The 14,387-nt window shown below is 36.4% G+C and overlaps 1 protein-coding gene across 1 annotated transcript in view; it reads left to right on the top strand.

Moving 5' to 3' along the window:
* PRKN (parkin RBR E3 ubiquitin protein ligase) overlaps positions 1-14,387 on the top strand; it is an 803,180-nt gene that overhangs the window by 295,604 nt on the left and 493,189 nt on the right. Inside the window, exon 4 of the mRNA XM_052784857.1 lies at positions 8,393-8,511. Within this exon, the coding sequence (XP_052640817.1) occupies positions 8,393-8,511 (119 nt within the window). The remainder of the gene's footprint in view (positions 1-8,392; positions 8,512-14,387) is intronic.

Here is a 14,387-nt window from a genome sequence, read left to right as displayed (position 1 = left end):
GTGCAACCTCCACACTTTTTTTTTTACTTTAGCTTTATGTGGAAATTTTCACTAGAGACTACTGTGCTTATACTGCAGATGTTTTTCCCCCTACTATGTTGAATCAAGCAAAGTCCTTAAAGTGAAGGCAGTTGGAAAAATACTTTTTTTGTTGTTCACTTCTAACTATGTATTTTTCATTATGTGAGTGCAAATTGCTAAAATGGTCTGAGAGGTCTCTGACAGTCAGTCTACGTTTTACAAATCACAACTAGTCTAAATGTAAATATAATGGAATCTGAAACAATGTTAGCTTTATGTAATTTTCAATCTGTTGGAAGACTTCCTGTAGCTGTGTCCTGTTTTAAATAGCTGAGTTAAAGACTCAGTAGTCATTATCATCTGTATGAAAATGCAGTTCAAATGAAAACAGTAGGTTAGCTCCTAATATCCCTATTCAGATTTTATTCACTTAAACAGTCATATGGATGGTAATGGGTGTTTTGACTGATTAGAGATTTCAGGATCAGGTCTATAGTCATTATGACTAATGTTTTCTGATTAACTAGTCATGCATATCAAAATAATTGGTCTCTGCTATCACTAACATGAATACAGCTCCCACAGCATGTTCATCATTAACAAGACAGAAAAAAGGAGGTAATTCACGTTCTAGGGAGCTTAACAATCTAAATAGGGAGACAGTACAAAACACTGGGATACACATCAGAGAAAGTTACTTTCTGTTTTTATATAAAACACTGAGGGGAGAGAACAGGTTTAATACTTTTTGTGATGGGACATTTTTGAGGAAATTAGCTTTGAAGAGGTAGAAAAGAGAGAGGGTGTCTCACTGGGATGAGAAGACAAGTCCCAACATAGATCATAAATGAGCAGCCTTTTGCATTCATATCTTCATAAATTTTTTTGGACAGTAAAAGCAACATAATTAAATGAACTCGATAGAGAAAACCACCAAGCATTTTACTAAAACTAGCCTGTAATAAATGGCTTTATCTAATGACGTTTGAAAGTGAAAACTGCAAAATAGGGGTTGTTTTCTGAATTCTTATTAAAGTTTTTAAAGTTATACACCAACAGTGTGTGCCTCATACATTTACATTATACATATATATGTATAATTCACATATGTACAAGTACATATATATTCATACATATTAGCCATACATATTATCCTGGTCCCTGTTAAATGTACATTGTTTAAAAGTTACTGGAGGTGTTGAAGGTATAAAATGATCAATAAATTGCTTTTGAAAGTGGAATCACAGATTTTGTCTATCAGTCCCACTCCTGCTTTTTAACTAGGAAAATTCTATCTCAGACTTCTGTTATTCAGGTTTGAGTAATTTATTGTATGACTTCTCTAAAACCGAACAGGAGGAAACAGTTGGTCTGATCTTATACAACCTTCAGTGTGGCTTATTTGAACCTTCCTTATTTCTTTTCTATGGATAATTTGAAGATCTAGATCAACAAATAGCTAATATAGAAAATACACTAAAAAGAAAAGCAGAATCTGACAAAAACACTGAGAAAGATTTAATGGAGACCAATGAGCATACATGAAACCTGTTGTCTGTGTATCTTGGATCATTAAACTGTAAGCTCTCAACATACAGTGTCAGATCAAATAACCCTCTCCTTTTTTCGTTTGAGATTTTATAACTACTCATGTTGGTACTTTTCCTCTTGAATCCTTGGCCTAGTGACTCCATCTCCACAACCCTTTCTCTCTGCCATTTTACTTTTATCCTTCTACAAACTTTTTCACAGCTTTCTCATGACTTGGTCATTTCCTTAGAAGGCTGAGTGAAGGTTTTGATGGTGGGCCGTAGACCTTAGACACTCTTGAAAGCAGATAACTAAGCCTGAGGTGGAGATGGCAGGGAAAAGTGCTTACAGAGGAGCTTATGGAGAGGGGCTTGCAATACTTTCGATATTTCTGTGTCTCCTGGTACTTTGTCTTGCTCCAACACTTTTCTCTTGAACTTTCTCTCATCTCCCTATTGCCCTCAGACACACTTTCGATATTTCCAAGTGGGAAGTCATTAAGTTTCTCCAACAGTTGCAAGCTTCACTCGAATGAGAACATTGGTAGAAAAAGTGGCAATCAACACCATGACACCACGTTAATTACATAGTATTCATTATGACTCTAGCTGGGAATTATATCTCATATATTTAAGGAGCTATTAAACATCCTATAGAAGTGCATTCGGTACAAAATATACTAGAGAAAAGTTATTGTTGTTGTTTCTCTTGACCTATCATCCATTCCTGAATGACAGGGATGCTGTTCCCCAGCACTGAAGGATATTAAACTTTCAAAATTGATCCTTAACCCCACCTCTGATGACTTAGTTTGAGCAATTCAGTTTACATAGGGCTTAAACTCAGTTTATTGGAGGCATTATTTCTGGATATTAGAAAGGAGATGTGATGAATTTAAGTTAATATGTTATGTTACTTTATCTCTTCTGTCATGTTATTTGATGGTTAATATAGAAAGATAATAACAATTGAAATAATTTATTTCTAACACTGTAGCATGACCTGAGGCTATAACTTATCTCATTACCAGAGCTATCTTAGCAGGTTAACCTATGCATACTTCCGCTTTAAATTCTGGAAGGTCTTGGAGCCTTCAGTAGCTGTTCCTCACCAATTAGTTTCTCGCTTTATATTTTACTGCAATTTTTGTTAGGAAATTTTGTTAGGAAAATATCAGTACTAGATATTGCTTGTAGTTGAAAAACAGAAACAAACAAAAACAAAACAAGAAAAAACCTCAAACAGCTCAGACTTACTTTTTGCTTGCTCCTACATGGATAATTCTAAATTTGCTACTTTATGAGACATTAGTATAATTTTTATTCTTTTAAAGTATATGTCCTCCTTATTGAATGTAATCTCAGAACTACAGAAATAACTTCTAGAACTCACAGAAAATAAATAATATATAGGAAGAATGGAGGGGGGATCTGGTGATGTTTTTAAAAAGTAATGGAAAAGTCTAGGAATTTTAAAACCTAAAAGCTTAATTGAAGTTCCTGAAAATGGTTGGAGGAAAAATCTAACACTTGCAAGTATCTGAAAGAATCCAAGAACAAGAGTAACAAACATGATGAATTTATCAAAAACCAGGTCATGTTGAACCGTGGAGAGAAGAAAGCAGTAGATATCACATATTCACCTTTCCAAGGTTTTTGACTATTTAGCATGATACTGTCGTTAGCAAACGGGGGGTCCAGATATAGATAAGAATACAGTAGGGTTGCTGTGAATTTGTCTACTAATCTGTAGCCAGGGAGTCGTTATTAGTAGTTCATCATCAAAATGGAGGGATATATTGAATGGGTCTGCCCTACATCTGATATTAATGAATATTCTCATTAATGACCTGGAGGATGGAATAGATACAATACTTATTAAAGCAGTAGACATCACCAAGCTAGAAGGGACTGCAGATAAAGTGGATGACAGCCTGAGAATGTAAAATGATCATGACAAATTGGAAATACAGTCTGGAAAGAAACACCATGCTGCTCAGAAGGGGCCAGCCCAGGGTATTGCGCTTGGCTGGCAGCATTCAGCAACACAAATACAGAGTGGGTTACAACAGATGAAGTAGGCAAGGGTCTGGAGGTTCATTTTAGATCATAGACTGAACAAGAACCAATTAAGTTATGCCCATAATGTTGAGCAAAATGTTATACAGGAACAGATAAAAAGATGTCTTCGAAAAAGAACCCTATTGTGTTCATCACTGGAAAGACTTCAGCTGGAAAATCATGACAAGTTTAGGGAGCTGCACCTAACACTATTTAAAGAAAAATCCAAGAGAAATATTTTGAGCTCTAGAGAGTATTATGTGTAAGAAAGGAATGATCATATTGGGGTTGACTAGCCCATGAAATAGAAAACCAATACAAAAACCTGCTGCAAAGAGAAAGAAAATAAATTGGCTTCCATATCTTTGGGTGAAAGTAGAGGATGTAACTGTTAAATTTCAGCACAGAAAATTAAAGTTAGAAATAAGGAGTATCTTCTTAAAGATATTGAAGTGCTAGAATGGATGACCTGAGGAAGGAGGTTTTGAATTCTCTATGACTGCAGATGGGAGATGCATTTCTTGTGACTTCAGACAGAAGACATTCCCTTACTTTCCCTGAAGAATTCAGTCCTGTAAGTGTTCTTACCAAATGCAAAGGGCAGGTAAGGTAAACCCGTATAGCCAGGCAGTTGTGCATTAAATGAGTTTTGCTATGTTGAAACAAGTTATGAGAGGAATTCACCAATGCAGATGGAAATTATTCATTTGGTTGCTAATTCATCACATGTGAATAAAATGAAAGACACTTTTTTCCTGCATTTCCAAGTCAGATTTATCTGAAGCTTGACATGTTGGAGATGGCTTCTTAAAAAGTTAGCCTATGATCATGTGCTGAAAAATGCTTTTGGACCTCAAACTTAGAAACTCAGGTTTGTAAGATCAACTTTCTGGTGGCATCTTTTTGGTTTACAGTAAATTAAAGTAAAATACTTGTCAACAAAATGACAGATCCTTGTTACATCATCTTTAAGGATAAGAGACTCAAAGTAAATGGATTCTCAAAAGACTTGCTGATTACCAACTGGTGTGGGAAAGCTAGAAAAGTGTCTAGACCACCGGATGAATCATTGGTGGTCAAAAGAAACTATTACGGGACCTTCGTCCCACAAATAAATATTTGCAATATGGACCTGAAAACTGAGGTTGTTGTGACTTTACCTTCTCAGAAAAGAATAAGTGCAGATACAGTGCATTTGTTTTTCCCTCAGTCTTCCCTCCCACCAAGGTATGTAACTGCAAAGAAGACTAGTAGTTATAATTTTATTTATTTATTTATGGCATTAATGCTTATGTTCGATATCAAAATCAGCATTTATAAAGGGACCTACATTTTTTTTAAACTTGTAATCTGCTGTGTCTTCACATTCTTGCTGAGTGCCAGTATTATAAAATATTAATGGAAAGCTTTATGAAAGCTTATAGACCATGATTGAATGAGGAAAGATGAGGTTCTAAGGTTGGTTCTGCAGCAATTTTAGTGATTACTGGCATGGTGCCATAATTACATTACTTGTTAATATTGCTACGTCAGAGCTGGTGCATAAAGCTGATTTCTTTGTTCCTGTTTCTTTCAGTTCCCCTCTGAAAAGGGATTCAAGGGGATGCAGTCTCAGCCAAGGACCATGCTAAAATCCACAGGGACATTAACAAGTCAGTAAAGAGTTGAATGCTGGCCATCAGTATTGTACTGTATGCTGACTTCTAGCATTTGCATTTTTAATTCAGTCTTCACCACTCCTGGTGATGCTGCTCAGAACATACACCTAATGATGTAACTGCACCTTGTGAGAATGAGATCAGTATGTCTGCATAAAATGGTGAATGGTTTGCTGGAAATCTCCATTTATACTTTCCTCCTAAAATCAGAACATTCCTCTTGTCATGTTGTGCTTCTCCAGCAGCCTTGCTATAGCAGGCATTTCAAAAGTTATTCTGGGTCTCTGAATAGATCTGTGCTGCTTAACTGCTCCAACTCATTGTATTATAAATTTGTTTCCTGTGTTTCAAAGTTGTGCATGGGGGATGTGTTTGGGGTACTTTTTATATTCATGAAAAAGGAAAAAAATGGAAAGTGGTAAGAAAAATGAATATTGAGCTAATGTAGTCTATTTTTGCACGGAGTAAATATCAAGCTAATGCATAAGATTTATCCTCTATAGTAAATCAGCAGTATGTCTCATTTTAGGCCTCTCCTATGACTGCTATTTTTTACCACAGTATTCAGTCATGCTGATTTATGCCATACTATCCTGTGAATATTTTGCAGAGTATTATCAATAATATAATTTTATCTTTGGGTCCAGATGGAATGAGCTTAGAACACAAAGCAGGCAGAAAGCATGATTCCTGCTTCAAGTAGTTTCCTGCTTGAAATAAACTTGGTATAAAATGTGAGACAGGAACAGAAGACATCAGGGAGTGGAGACTGGATCAGGAAAGGCATCAGTCCAATTAACAAACTGTTTTATTCTGTAAGGGCTCATGTACTCAATAAGATGGTTCTGTTTGACCGGACGGGTTTCATTAAAGTCATGGCAGGAATCTTTCTGGAGAGTAGAACCGAATTAGGAGAGTGAGTAGTGGCATCACAGATCTACTCAGGATAAGTGCTTCTAAATGTGAATAGAAGCAGCAGTCTCATTAGTCTCATTAGACTGCCCATATAAGAAATCAGAGCAACGGGAGAGGACTGGTCATACCAAAATAGGTAAAAGGCTCTGGTCTCACTTCCTGCACTTGAGACTAAGTGGCTGAAATCATCTTGTTTATTGTGGGCCTCTATTAGCAATAGCATTTTTGCTTACTTAAGTCATGCAGTATTTCCTTTGAATTGTGCTACAGGTTCTGCCCTTTTGTTTTATTGATTGACCTGCTGACCCTGCATAGAGGAACTGTCAAAAGTAAAATTCAATCATCTGCAAGTGTACTCCTCCTCATTTGCAATGCTGTAGTTTAGACTTTTGTTGTGGATTCTAGCTCAAATTAAGTCTAATCCAGACGTGCTCTCAGTCCTAGCATTAGGAGCCTCAGGCAAAATATGAGTAAATAGAGATCCAAATGTCCAAAATTTTGTCATATTTAGTTTGTATTCAACTCTCAACATTGTACCATTTATTAAATGTTTCACCATAAGCCTTTTTTTGGTCAGTTGAACTATTTTAATCTCAGAACTGTGTTTTAGACTGATTGGAGAAGTGTGCTCTCAACCTTTTGAGTTGCACTTATTCATATGAAAAGTTTGTATGTGCATGAATGTATGAATGTGTGTTAATTTTCCACAAAAACTGAATTCAGTTTAAATTCTGTTATGCTTTATGTTCTGCTATGGTGATTAGTATTCCCCAGGGCAGCATAATGAAAACACTTGATAGATCAGCTGACTAAAATTAATATTGGATACATCACTGATGTACTCTTAATGTAGCTTACATTTCTGAAAACTTGGAAAAGTGTTATAAAACTTCTTCTTTCATCAGCATACATCTTCTTTTAAAACATCTACGTACTTTTTCTTAGAAAAAAAGTTTTTTGGATGACATAGTTCACTGAAGTTGAGTTTTGGAAACTAGTTGCACATTTATGGTAGGACACCTATGAATAGGTGTATCATGAAATCGATAGGCATTTTCTTTGGCAGAACACAGCATCTGACCCTTATCATGTGAAGGACATGTAAAATAAAGCAAGTCAGTCGGATTTAAAAATATTATTCCAGATCATATTTACTGTGGTAACATGTTAGGATTCAAATATACATAAAAAGTATATTGCTGATAAATGTAGGGAGAAGTAGGAGAATGGGGAAGAAGACAGTGAAAAATGTTTGATCTCTAAGGGACTGCTATTGATTCTGAAGTTCACCACTGTTAATGGACAAACCTCCACAACCATTCCTCTTGATATTAGGAAAAATCTGTTAAAAACTTTATTCTGGTCTCAGTTCAACTTCTGATAATAAGCTTGAGTCTCTGAACTTGGAGATGTCTAGTCTAGATTAAAACCACGCTGTGAATCTTCCATCATTTTCTAAGGAATAGCAATAGCCGTTCTAAAAAGTGCTCTACTCAAAACAGTGATCAGGATTGCATGTGAAATCAAATTCATTAGCATTGCCCCAGGCTTCCACAATTCTCTGCTATCATCTTCTGTTCCATAGTTTCACAGAACAGAATGTGTTTCATTTAATTTTCCTTGAAAATTTGCTTGGCCTAATATCTTGGCAGCAGTTTGCAAACTTTGCTAGGTTATACCCCTGCCAGCAAGAACAAAGAAATGGTTCCCAGTCTTCCATGAATAAAACTAAATTTGCTAAATTAAATATCTGTTTTCTTACTGTGATATCAGTCAAACTGATCTTTTAAACTTCATCCAAGGAAATTTGCATGCAATTTGAACTCACTAAAACTTGCAGCTAGACAAATGGAAGATGCAAGTTATGGAGAGCTGGACTAACTAATCTCATACATCACTTCCCAAAGATTACAGCTGGTGCTTATCAGTGGTAAGCTCAAACTCAAGACAGGATGCATTTTCTAGGAGTTACGGTGTAGTTCACCTATGACTATTGATCAAGAAGCAGGAGTTACTGAAAGGTGCTAAGAACTAGACCAGGCAAGATAAGATGATCACAATGCTGAATTCAGGCCTTAAAATTAGTCAACCGATTTTTTTACTTATCACTTATAGAGTCAAATAGAAACCTTTCATGACAGTTGGTTACTGATTTTCAGTATACATCAAATGTTTTTGTTTGTTTCTTGTTTTTTTTCCTCCTGGCAGGTGCAGCTAGTTACAACAGTTTTTTTGTTTTTTGCAAAAATTTCTGCCAAGCTGTGAAACCCGGGAAACTGAGGGTCCGCTGCAGTGTGTGTAAACAAGGAACACTGACGTTGGCAAGAGTAAGTTTGTTTGTTTGTTTGTTTGTTTCAAGGGTTTGGAGTATGTGGAAATTATATATCTAGCTTTATCTATTTGTATACATGTGGCTATGTATATATGTATTTCTACTTAATTTTTTTTCTCGCTGTTCATAACTGAGAAGAGTAATTCAAAGGTTTGTGAAAATTTCACTCACTTATCTCCATTATTTGTAGCACACACAAGGAACATGTTGCAGACTAGAGCTCCAATCCTGTAAAGACCTTCTTAGCTTTATATTTTAAGGACTAACTATTAACCTGGTAGTGTGCACAATGATTACAACTACATGTGTGCTAAAGAGTTGGAATTATAGAGGCTCATGCAAAGCTGGGAGCAGTTGTTAAGGCCACAGAAAGACCTGAATTCAGGTCTTGATTGTGACCATTATGGAATGAGACAAGGAGGGATTAAGTGGCTGTGTAGTTGAGAATATTAATCTGTCCAGCCTAGCTGCCGCATGTAAAGTCAGGGGAAAGTTATTGTGCCAGGACAGAAAGTTAGCAGGAGATCCATCAAGTTTGGTTTGCATCCTGAAATGGGAGTGTTGTTTGACTTGAATGTGCAGTAGTGTAAAGTTTTGGAGGTTTTTTTTTGTCTAAGTGCTGCTGAATTTCACCGGTTGTGCTACTGGGGAATGAGAGTTCTTCCTCTCTCATAAATCACAGTGTTTGTCTACCAGGTTTGTTATGTGAGAGGCTTAGGTTTTACAGCAGGCTGAGCCTTACCATGGTATAGATTGGGCAGGGGGGCTTTCATATTTGGCACATGTTTAAATGTTTAAATTTGTCTTTCACTGTGCTTTGAAGTGGTTAATTTCAGCTTCATGTTCTGGAGGTAACCCAGTGCTTCCATGTCTTTACACGTAATAGCACCGTGAGACCCTTTAAAAACCCAGCTCCTTTATTCTCATTGAAAAGAATAAACCGTAACAATGCTTATAGATATCTAATTCAAAAAGCCACAACAACAAACCCACTCAAGCTCCGCATGCTATTCCTGAATTACCTGCCTATCTCTGATTTATTTCAGAGGCTTGGAAGTGTTGCATTTTGTGGTGTTCCAAATGAACACATCTAAGGGGATTTGCTTTCTCCCAAGGTTGCATTTAAATATTGGTGGTTAGTATAGGCTTGAATCACTTATAAACCAAAATACAAGAGAAGTTGCCATTAACGTACATTTCCAATAATATAATATTCAGAATGGATAAAAACACAGACGACATTATATTCATCTTGAATACAAGCAGTCAGTGCTGCTGAAAGACATTGCTGTTATCACTAGACGAGTTTGAACCTTGTGTATTGCATTGACAGCACACAACGTGTCCTTTGCTAGACTCAGTGGCTTCCTTTGGCCTGCCCACTCTTGGAAATAATGACTTTCACACCTCTGCCATTTGGTTGGAATCATTATGTTCCTTGTATTAAGTAGACTTAAATAAATTTCCAAACCTTTCGGTTTTTACAGTATCTGCTAAATAGTGTTCTTCATTTTGGAGACTTTAAAAAAAAAAATCCCTTTATTGTCTGACAAGAATTCCTCATAATGCCACAATAAAAACACTATTATAAAAAGTTCCAGTATGGCATAATTCTAAATACACTTTTTGTATCTGCTTGTCTGAAATGTACGCAGGCCTGCATTCTTTTGGCAAATACAGGGTCAAGAACACAATAAATATACACAAGCTGGTAGTTTCCATTGAATGATCGGAGTGCAGCTGCTTGTTTTTTCTATTAGCATATTTTACAGTAGATATGAAAAGAAAGTAGCTGGAAACTTGTAGTGGAAGCATTTGTGATTTTCAAGATTGATTCAAAAAATCCCAGCTTTCAGAAGATTTGAGAAGGTACTTCAGCATAAAAGTACAAAGGAGAAAAGGAAAATAGCTTTTAGAGAGTATCAAATGATAATTTTTGTCTGTTTTAGTTTTTAAAGAATGCTTGTCTATGAAAATAATTTACACTTAAGGTTCTTGTTACTTTCTCTCCAAAACAAAGATAATCTGTTATTATTCTTTTCCTTTCAAATTTGAGTGGAGCACAGTAGTTAAAAACAGTGAGTGTGCTGTTCCAGCAGTTTGGGCTGGCAGTGCTCAGGACTTCCAAAGTGCAATATTTGCAAAATGGGCACACTTATTGCCGTGAATGCACTATGCAACAGTCAATTTGTTTTATAAATACCTACCATGTACCTCAGTCCTGTGGTTATGAAGATTAGGTGCAAATTTGGCATGTGCCTGGCCTCTGTAATCTCTTTTCTTCTCACTTTCTGGTCCATCTTCCAAGGGGATAGAAAATAATTCCAGCTGGGGAAGCTTGAAATACGAACTAAGCCCCATTTATTTTTCAGTACTGTGTGGAGACCTCTTGCATTAATGCTAGGCAAAAGTGCGGTCCTCCCAGCAAGTGCGTTGTATGTACTCTGCTTTCTTCAATGCATTGCAGTCTGCAGTAGGCAAGTTATGTCAGGCTGAAAACATTACTGTCAATTGCTTGACTTTTGTGCACATTGAAAAAAAATCATGTAAGTTAGTATATTACCCCAAACCCTCTATCTTTCCCCTCCAATCCTACTGGACTATGCAAGTGATTGCTGATAGACATCTTCTCTATTGGTACTACAATTATTTTCCTTTTATAGAGAAATTAGTAAAAATAAAGTTGGCATAAGCAAACTATAAAAAAGCTTGTCTGTACCACCATACTACAGATTTGTCAGCAAAGCCGTTTTTTTAAGATCTGTCTTTTTTATTTCAATTCTCTGGAAACTGTGCCTGACCTTTACATGGCAACTCAGCAAGTTTCTTGAGAAGCTCTGTTATGCCATAAGCAGCAAAGCACCATGTAAGCCAGCATTTGTTATACTAATTCTTTTATTGAAATGAAAGTGAATACCTGTGTAAAACCCACACAAAGCTTTGGGCAGCCTTAACTTACTCTACATGCTAATCCTTTTCCTACCTAAGCCACAAATGACCAACCTAATTAAATTGAGCTTTCTTTTTTTCATGGTGTGTTGACTGACATTTTAAAATATTACTTATTCATTTAAACAGTCTTATTCTATAACCTTATTTAACTGTCATGCCTATTTGCATAGCATTATTTTTAATATATAATGCTCAGAGTAAGTATATGATACTATATTTCTATGAAATTAAAGAGACCACTGTTTTTATTTTTACCAAAGACATCCATCTAAATCTTAAATTTGTAATTTTCCAGTTGACACTTAGGGTGGTGTTTTATGAACATTTCATGACCTAATGCTTTATGGGAGATATATACCAGATTGATTTAATTATAAGAAAACATCAGTCACTGCAAAAGTATCACCTCTCCCTAGTTTCTCTAATTAATCAAGCACAAAAGCATGTCTGGAAAGATTGGAGTGTGGGAGTCTTATGTAGACCACCTACAAGCCTGCCAGCAACTTTCTTCAAATACCTTGAAAATTTTAGTCATTAGTTTCATGCTGTTTTATATCTTTTGTTGTTTTTAAGCTTTTAAAAATATTTATTTCATATACATACAGTGTTGCAATTTGTTTCAGTAGCTATGATTCAGATAATTAGGGTATTCCTCTTTCCAGAAGGGGGAGAAAAAGAACAAACCACCCACAAAAATACCTGATAATAGCAGTCACATTTACAGTTCTTTTTTTTTGGAGCCATAGCAGTGCTAACATTCACGGTGTTAACTCTATAAGGAAAAGGAAAATGCATATCTGCAAATGGAAGGCCTGATTCTGCAAACTGGTATACACCAAGCTATACATGTAAAGCACAGTTTTTCAATGTAACTGACTCTATGACATACTCCTGGTATAGAAGACAGTAACATTTGACTCAGTATCTATTTGTCATAATGCAAAATTCAACCAAAGTAAGAATCTGGGTTGAAATGTGGTAAATGGACTTTAGGTCTCCACACTCAGGCACAGGCGCTACGGTGAGGCCATTTCTCCTGCGGGGACAAGTGGCTCGTTACTATTTGGTAATTATTCACACTTTGTTCTTGCTAGTAATGATTGAGTTTTCAGTATATCCTCTATTACAAGGAGCAAAGGTGTTTTGCATAGCTTCTATAGTTTTCAAGTGTTCCTTAGAGCTCACATCATTATTTCCAATCTTGTCAGACATGGGGAGTTATATTTGAATCTGATTTAACTCCCTGCAGCTGATATGAGACTTAGTTTCTGGCACTGAGAGCACATCTGGATTTTATTCAGCAGCTGGTGCGTACAGTCCTGCTGTTGTCCCTGCACTCTGCACTCCAGAGGAGCCTCCTGACTTTACAGGTTTTGTTACACTGTCTCTGCCACAGAACTGCTCTTTCATAGCTTGTCATATTAGGGGTATTGCTTTTATCTATTGCTTTTCATCTTAAAACTAACAAAGAAATGGACATTTGCTGAATTTTGTTTCTCTGGCACCGTGAAAAGTTGTCATTTAGGTAGCTTGTCAGTTAGCGTGGGCTGTGTGGTACATCACAGTTCTGCAAGGGAAGAGCGCTAGTGTCTTTTGGGTGCCTTCCAGTGACTGATAAATAACAAGTCATAGACAGTTTAAGTGGTCTTCCTAATAGATGGTAGCGTAGTATTTTGAATTTGATACTTTTGTATTCCTAGGAAGAGAAAGATCTTTAATACAGTTTGAGTTCTTACTTCCTAACTCCATTTGAATCAAGTTATTTCAGTAGGGTGTTTTCTTTTTAATGAATATAAACTTGGCAGAGATTTTCAGTAATAGAAAATAAAAAGGCAGTTTACTTTTGATCTCTTCTTTTTTTAATATGTCATTGTGAAACTCCATTCCACAGTGCACTGCCTTTCACCACTGCTCATTTCAGATCACATATTTTTCCTGGAATTCACTACTTGTATCCTGGCTCGGTGACAGAGAAAGAAAGGAGTGCTGCTCACTGTGTCGGAGCAAGGCTGACTGAAAGAGAAAGGGACAAGTAGCACCTGGGCAATTATCTAGCCCTTACTGCTGCTGAGTCAGCATCTCCCCACTGCTGGTTACCACTGCTGGGGTAATTTTGCAAGCAGGTTACAAAAAATCAATTTGTCCTTTAAAGCTAAACTGCAAAATAAACACCACTCAGTGGAGTGCAATGTGATAAAGTGTGATCTCACTCACAGGCTGAGGAGATATTAAAAATGTGATTGAATTTTTGAGACTGGATGACGTAGGTATTTGCATCTCCAAAATTACATGTTTGCTCTGAGGATAAAAATGTTTGATACATCTTAGCTAACACATGACAAACAGTGTGTGTTAAAATACTTCTATTGAATACTGTGCATAGGAAATTTATCATTGTAATGTGTGCGCCTTGGTCAAACTTAACAAATGTGAAGCAACCATTTATTGTCGGGTTCCTGCTAATGAATGTATTAGTGCAAAAATAGCCTAATTTCCCTGAATTTGGCCGACAAAAGCAGTACTTACAGGAAATGATACATATTCAATATATGCGCTTCTTTCTACATAAATAATGAAAAATGTCTCAATTCTGACATCTAAATTACTACCACTGGGCACTGATGTTAATACTGTTTTGAAAAGACTAGTGCAGAGAAAAAGAGTTCTCGGAACTCTTTTTTTCCAGATTTTCCACAGATTCAGGAAATCCTTCTGCATTACTTATATTGTCAGCATACTTAATCATAAGCCTAATTCTTCTTCTAGTGAACCAGTGGTTTTTGAGAGTGAGGGAACATTTTAAGACACAGATATGTTATTCTGTTGTGTAGCCCAGGCCCAGCTGTGCCAGGATGCCAGAGAGAAATCAGACATATTCTGATCCTCTCCCTACCTGCTACGCAGGGAGATGTACTCTTT

This window comes from Harpia harpyja, chromosome 4, assembly GCF_026419915.1.
Source record: "Harpia harpyja isolate bHarHar1 chromosome 4, bHarHar1 primary haplotype, whole genome shotgun sequence".
NCBI lineage: Eukaryota > Metazoa > Chordata > Aves > Accipitriformes > Accipitridae > Harpia > Harpia harpyja.
Note: the sequence above shows the minus strand (reverse complement) of the source record. Positions and strands in the feature narration are given on the sequence as shown.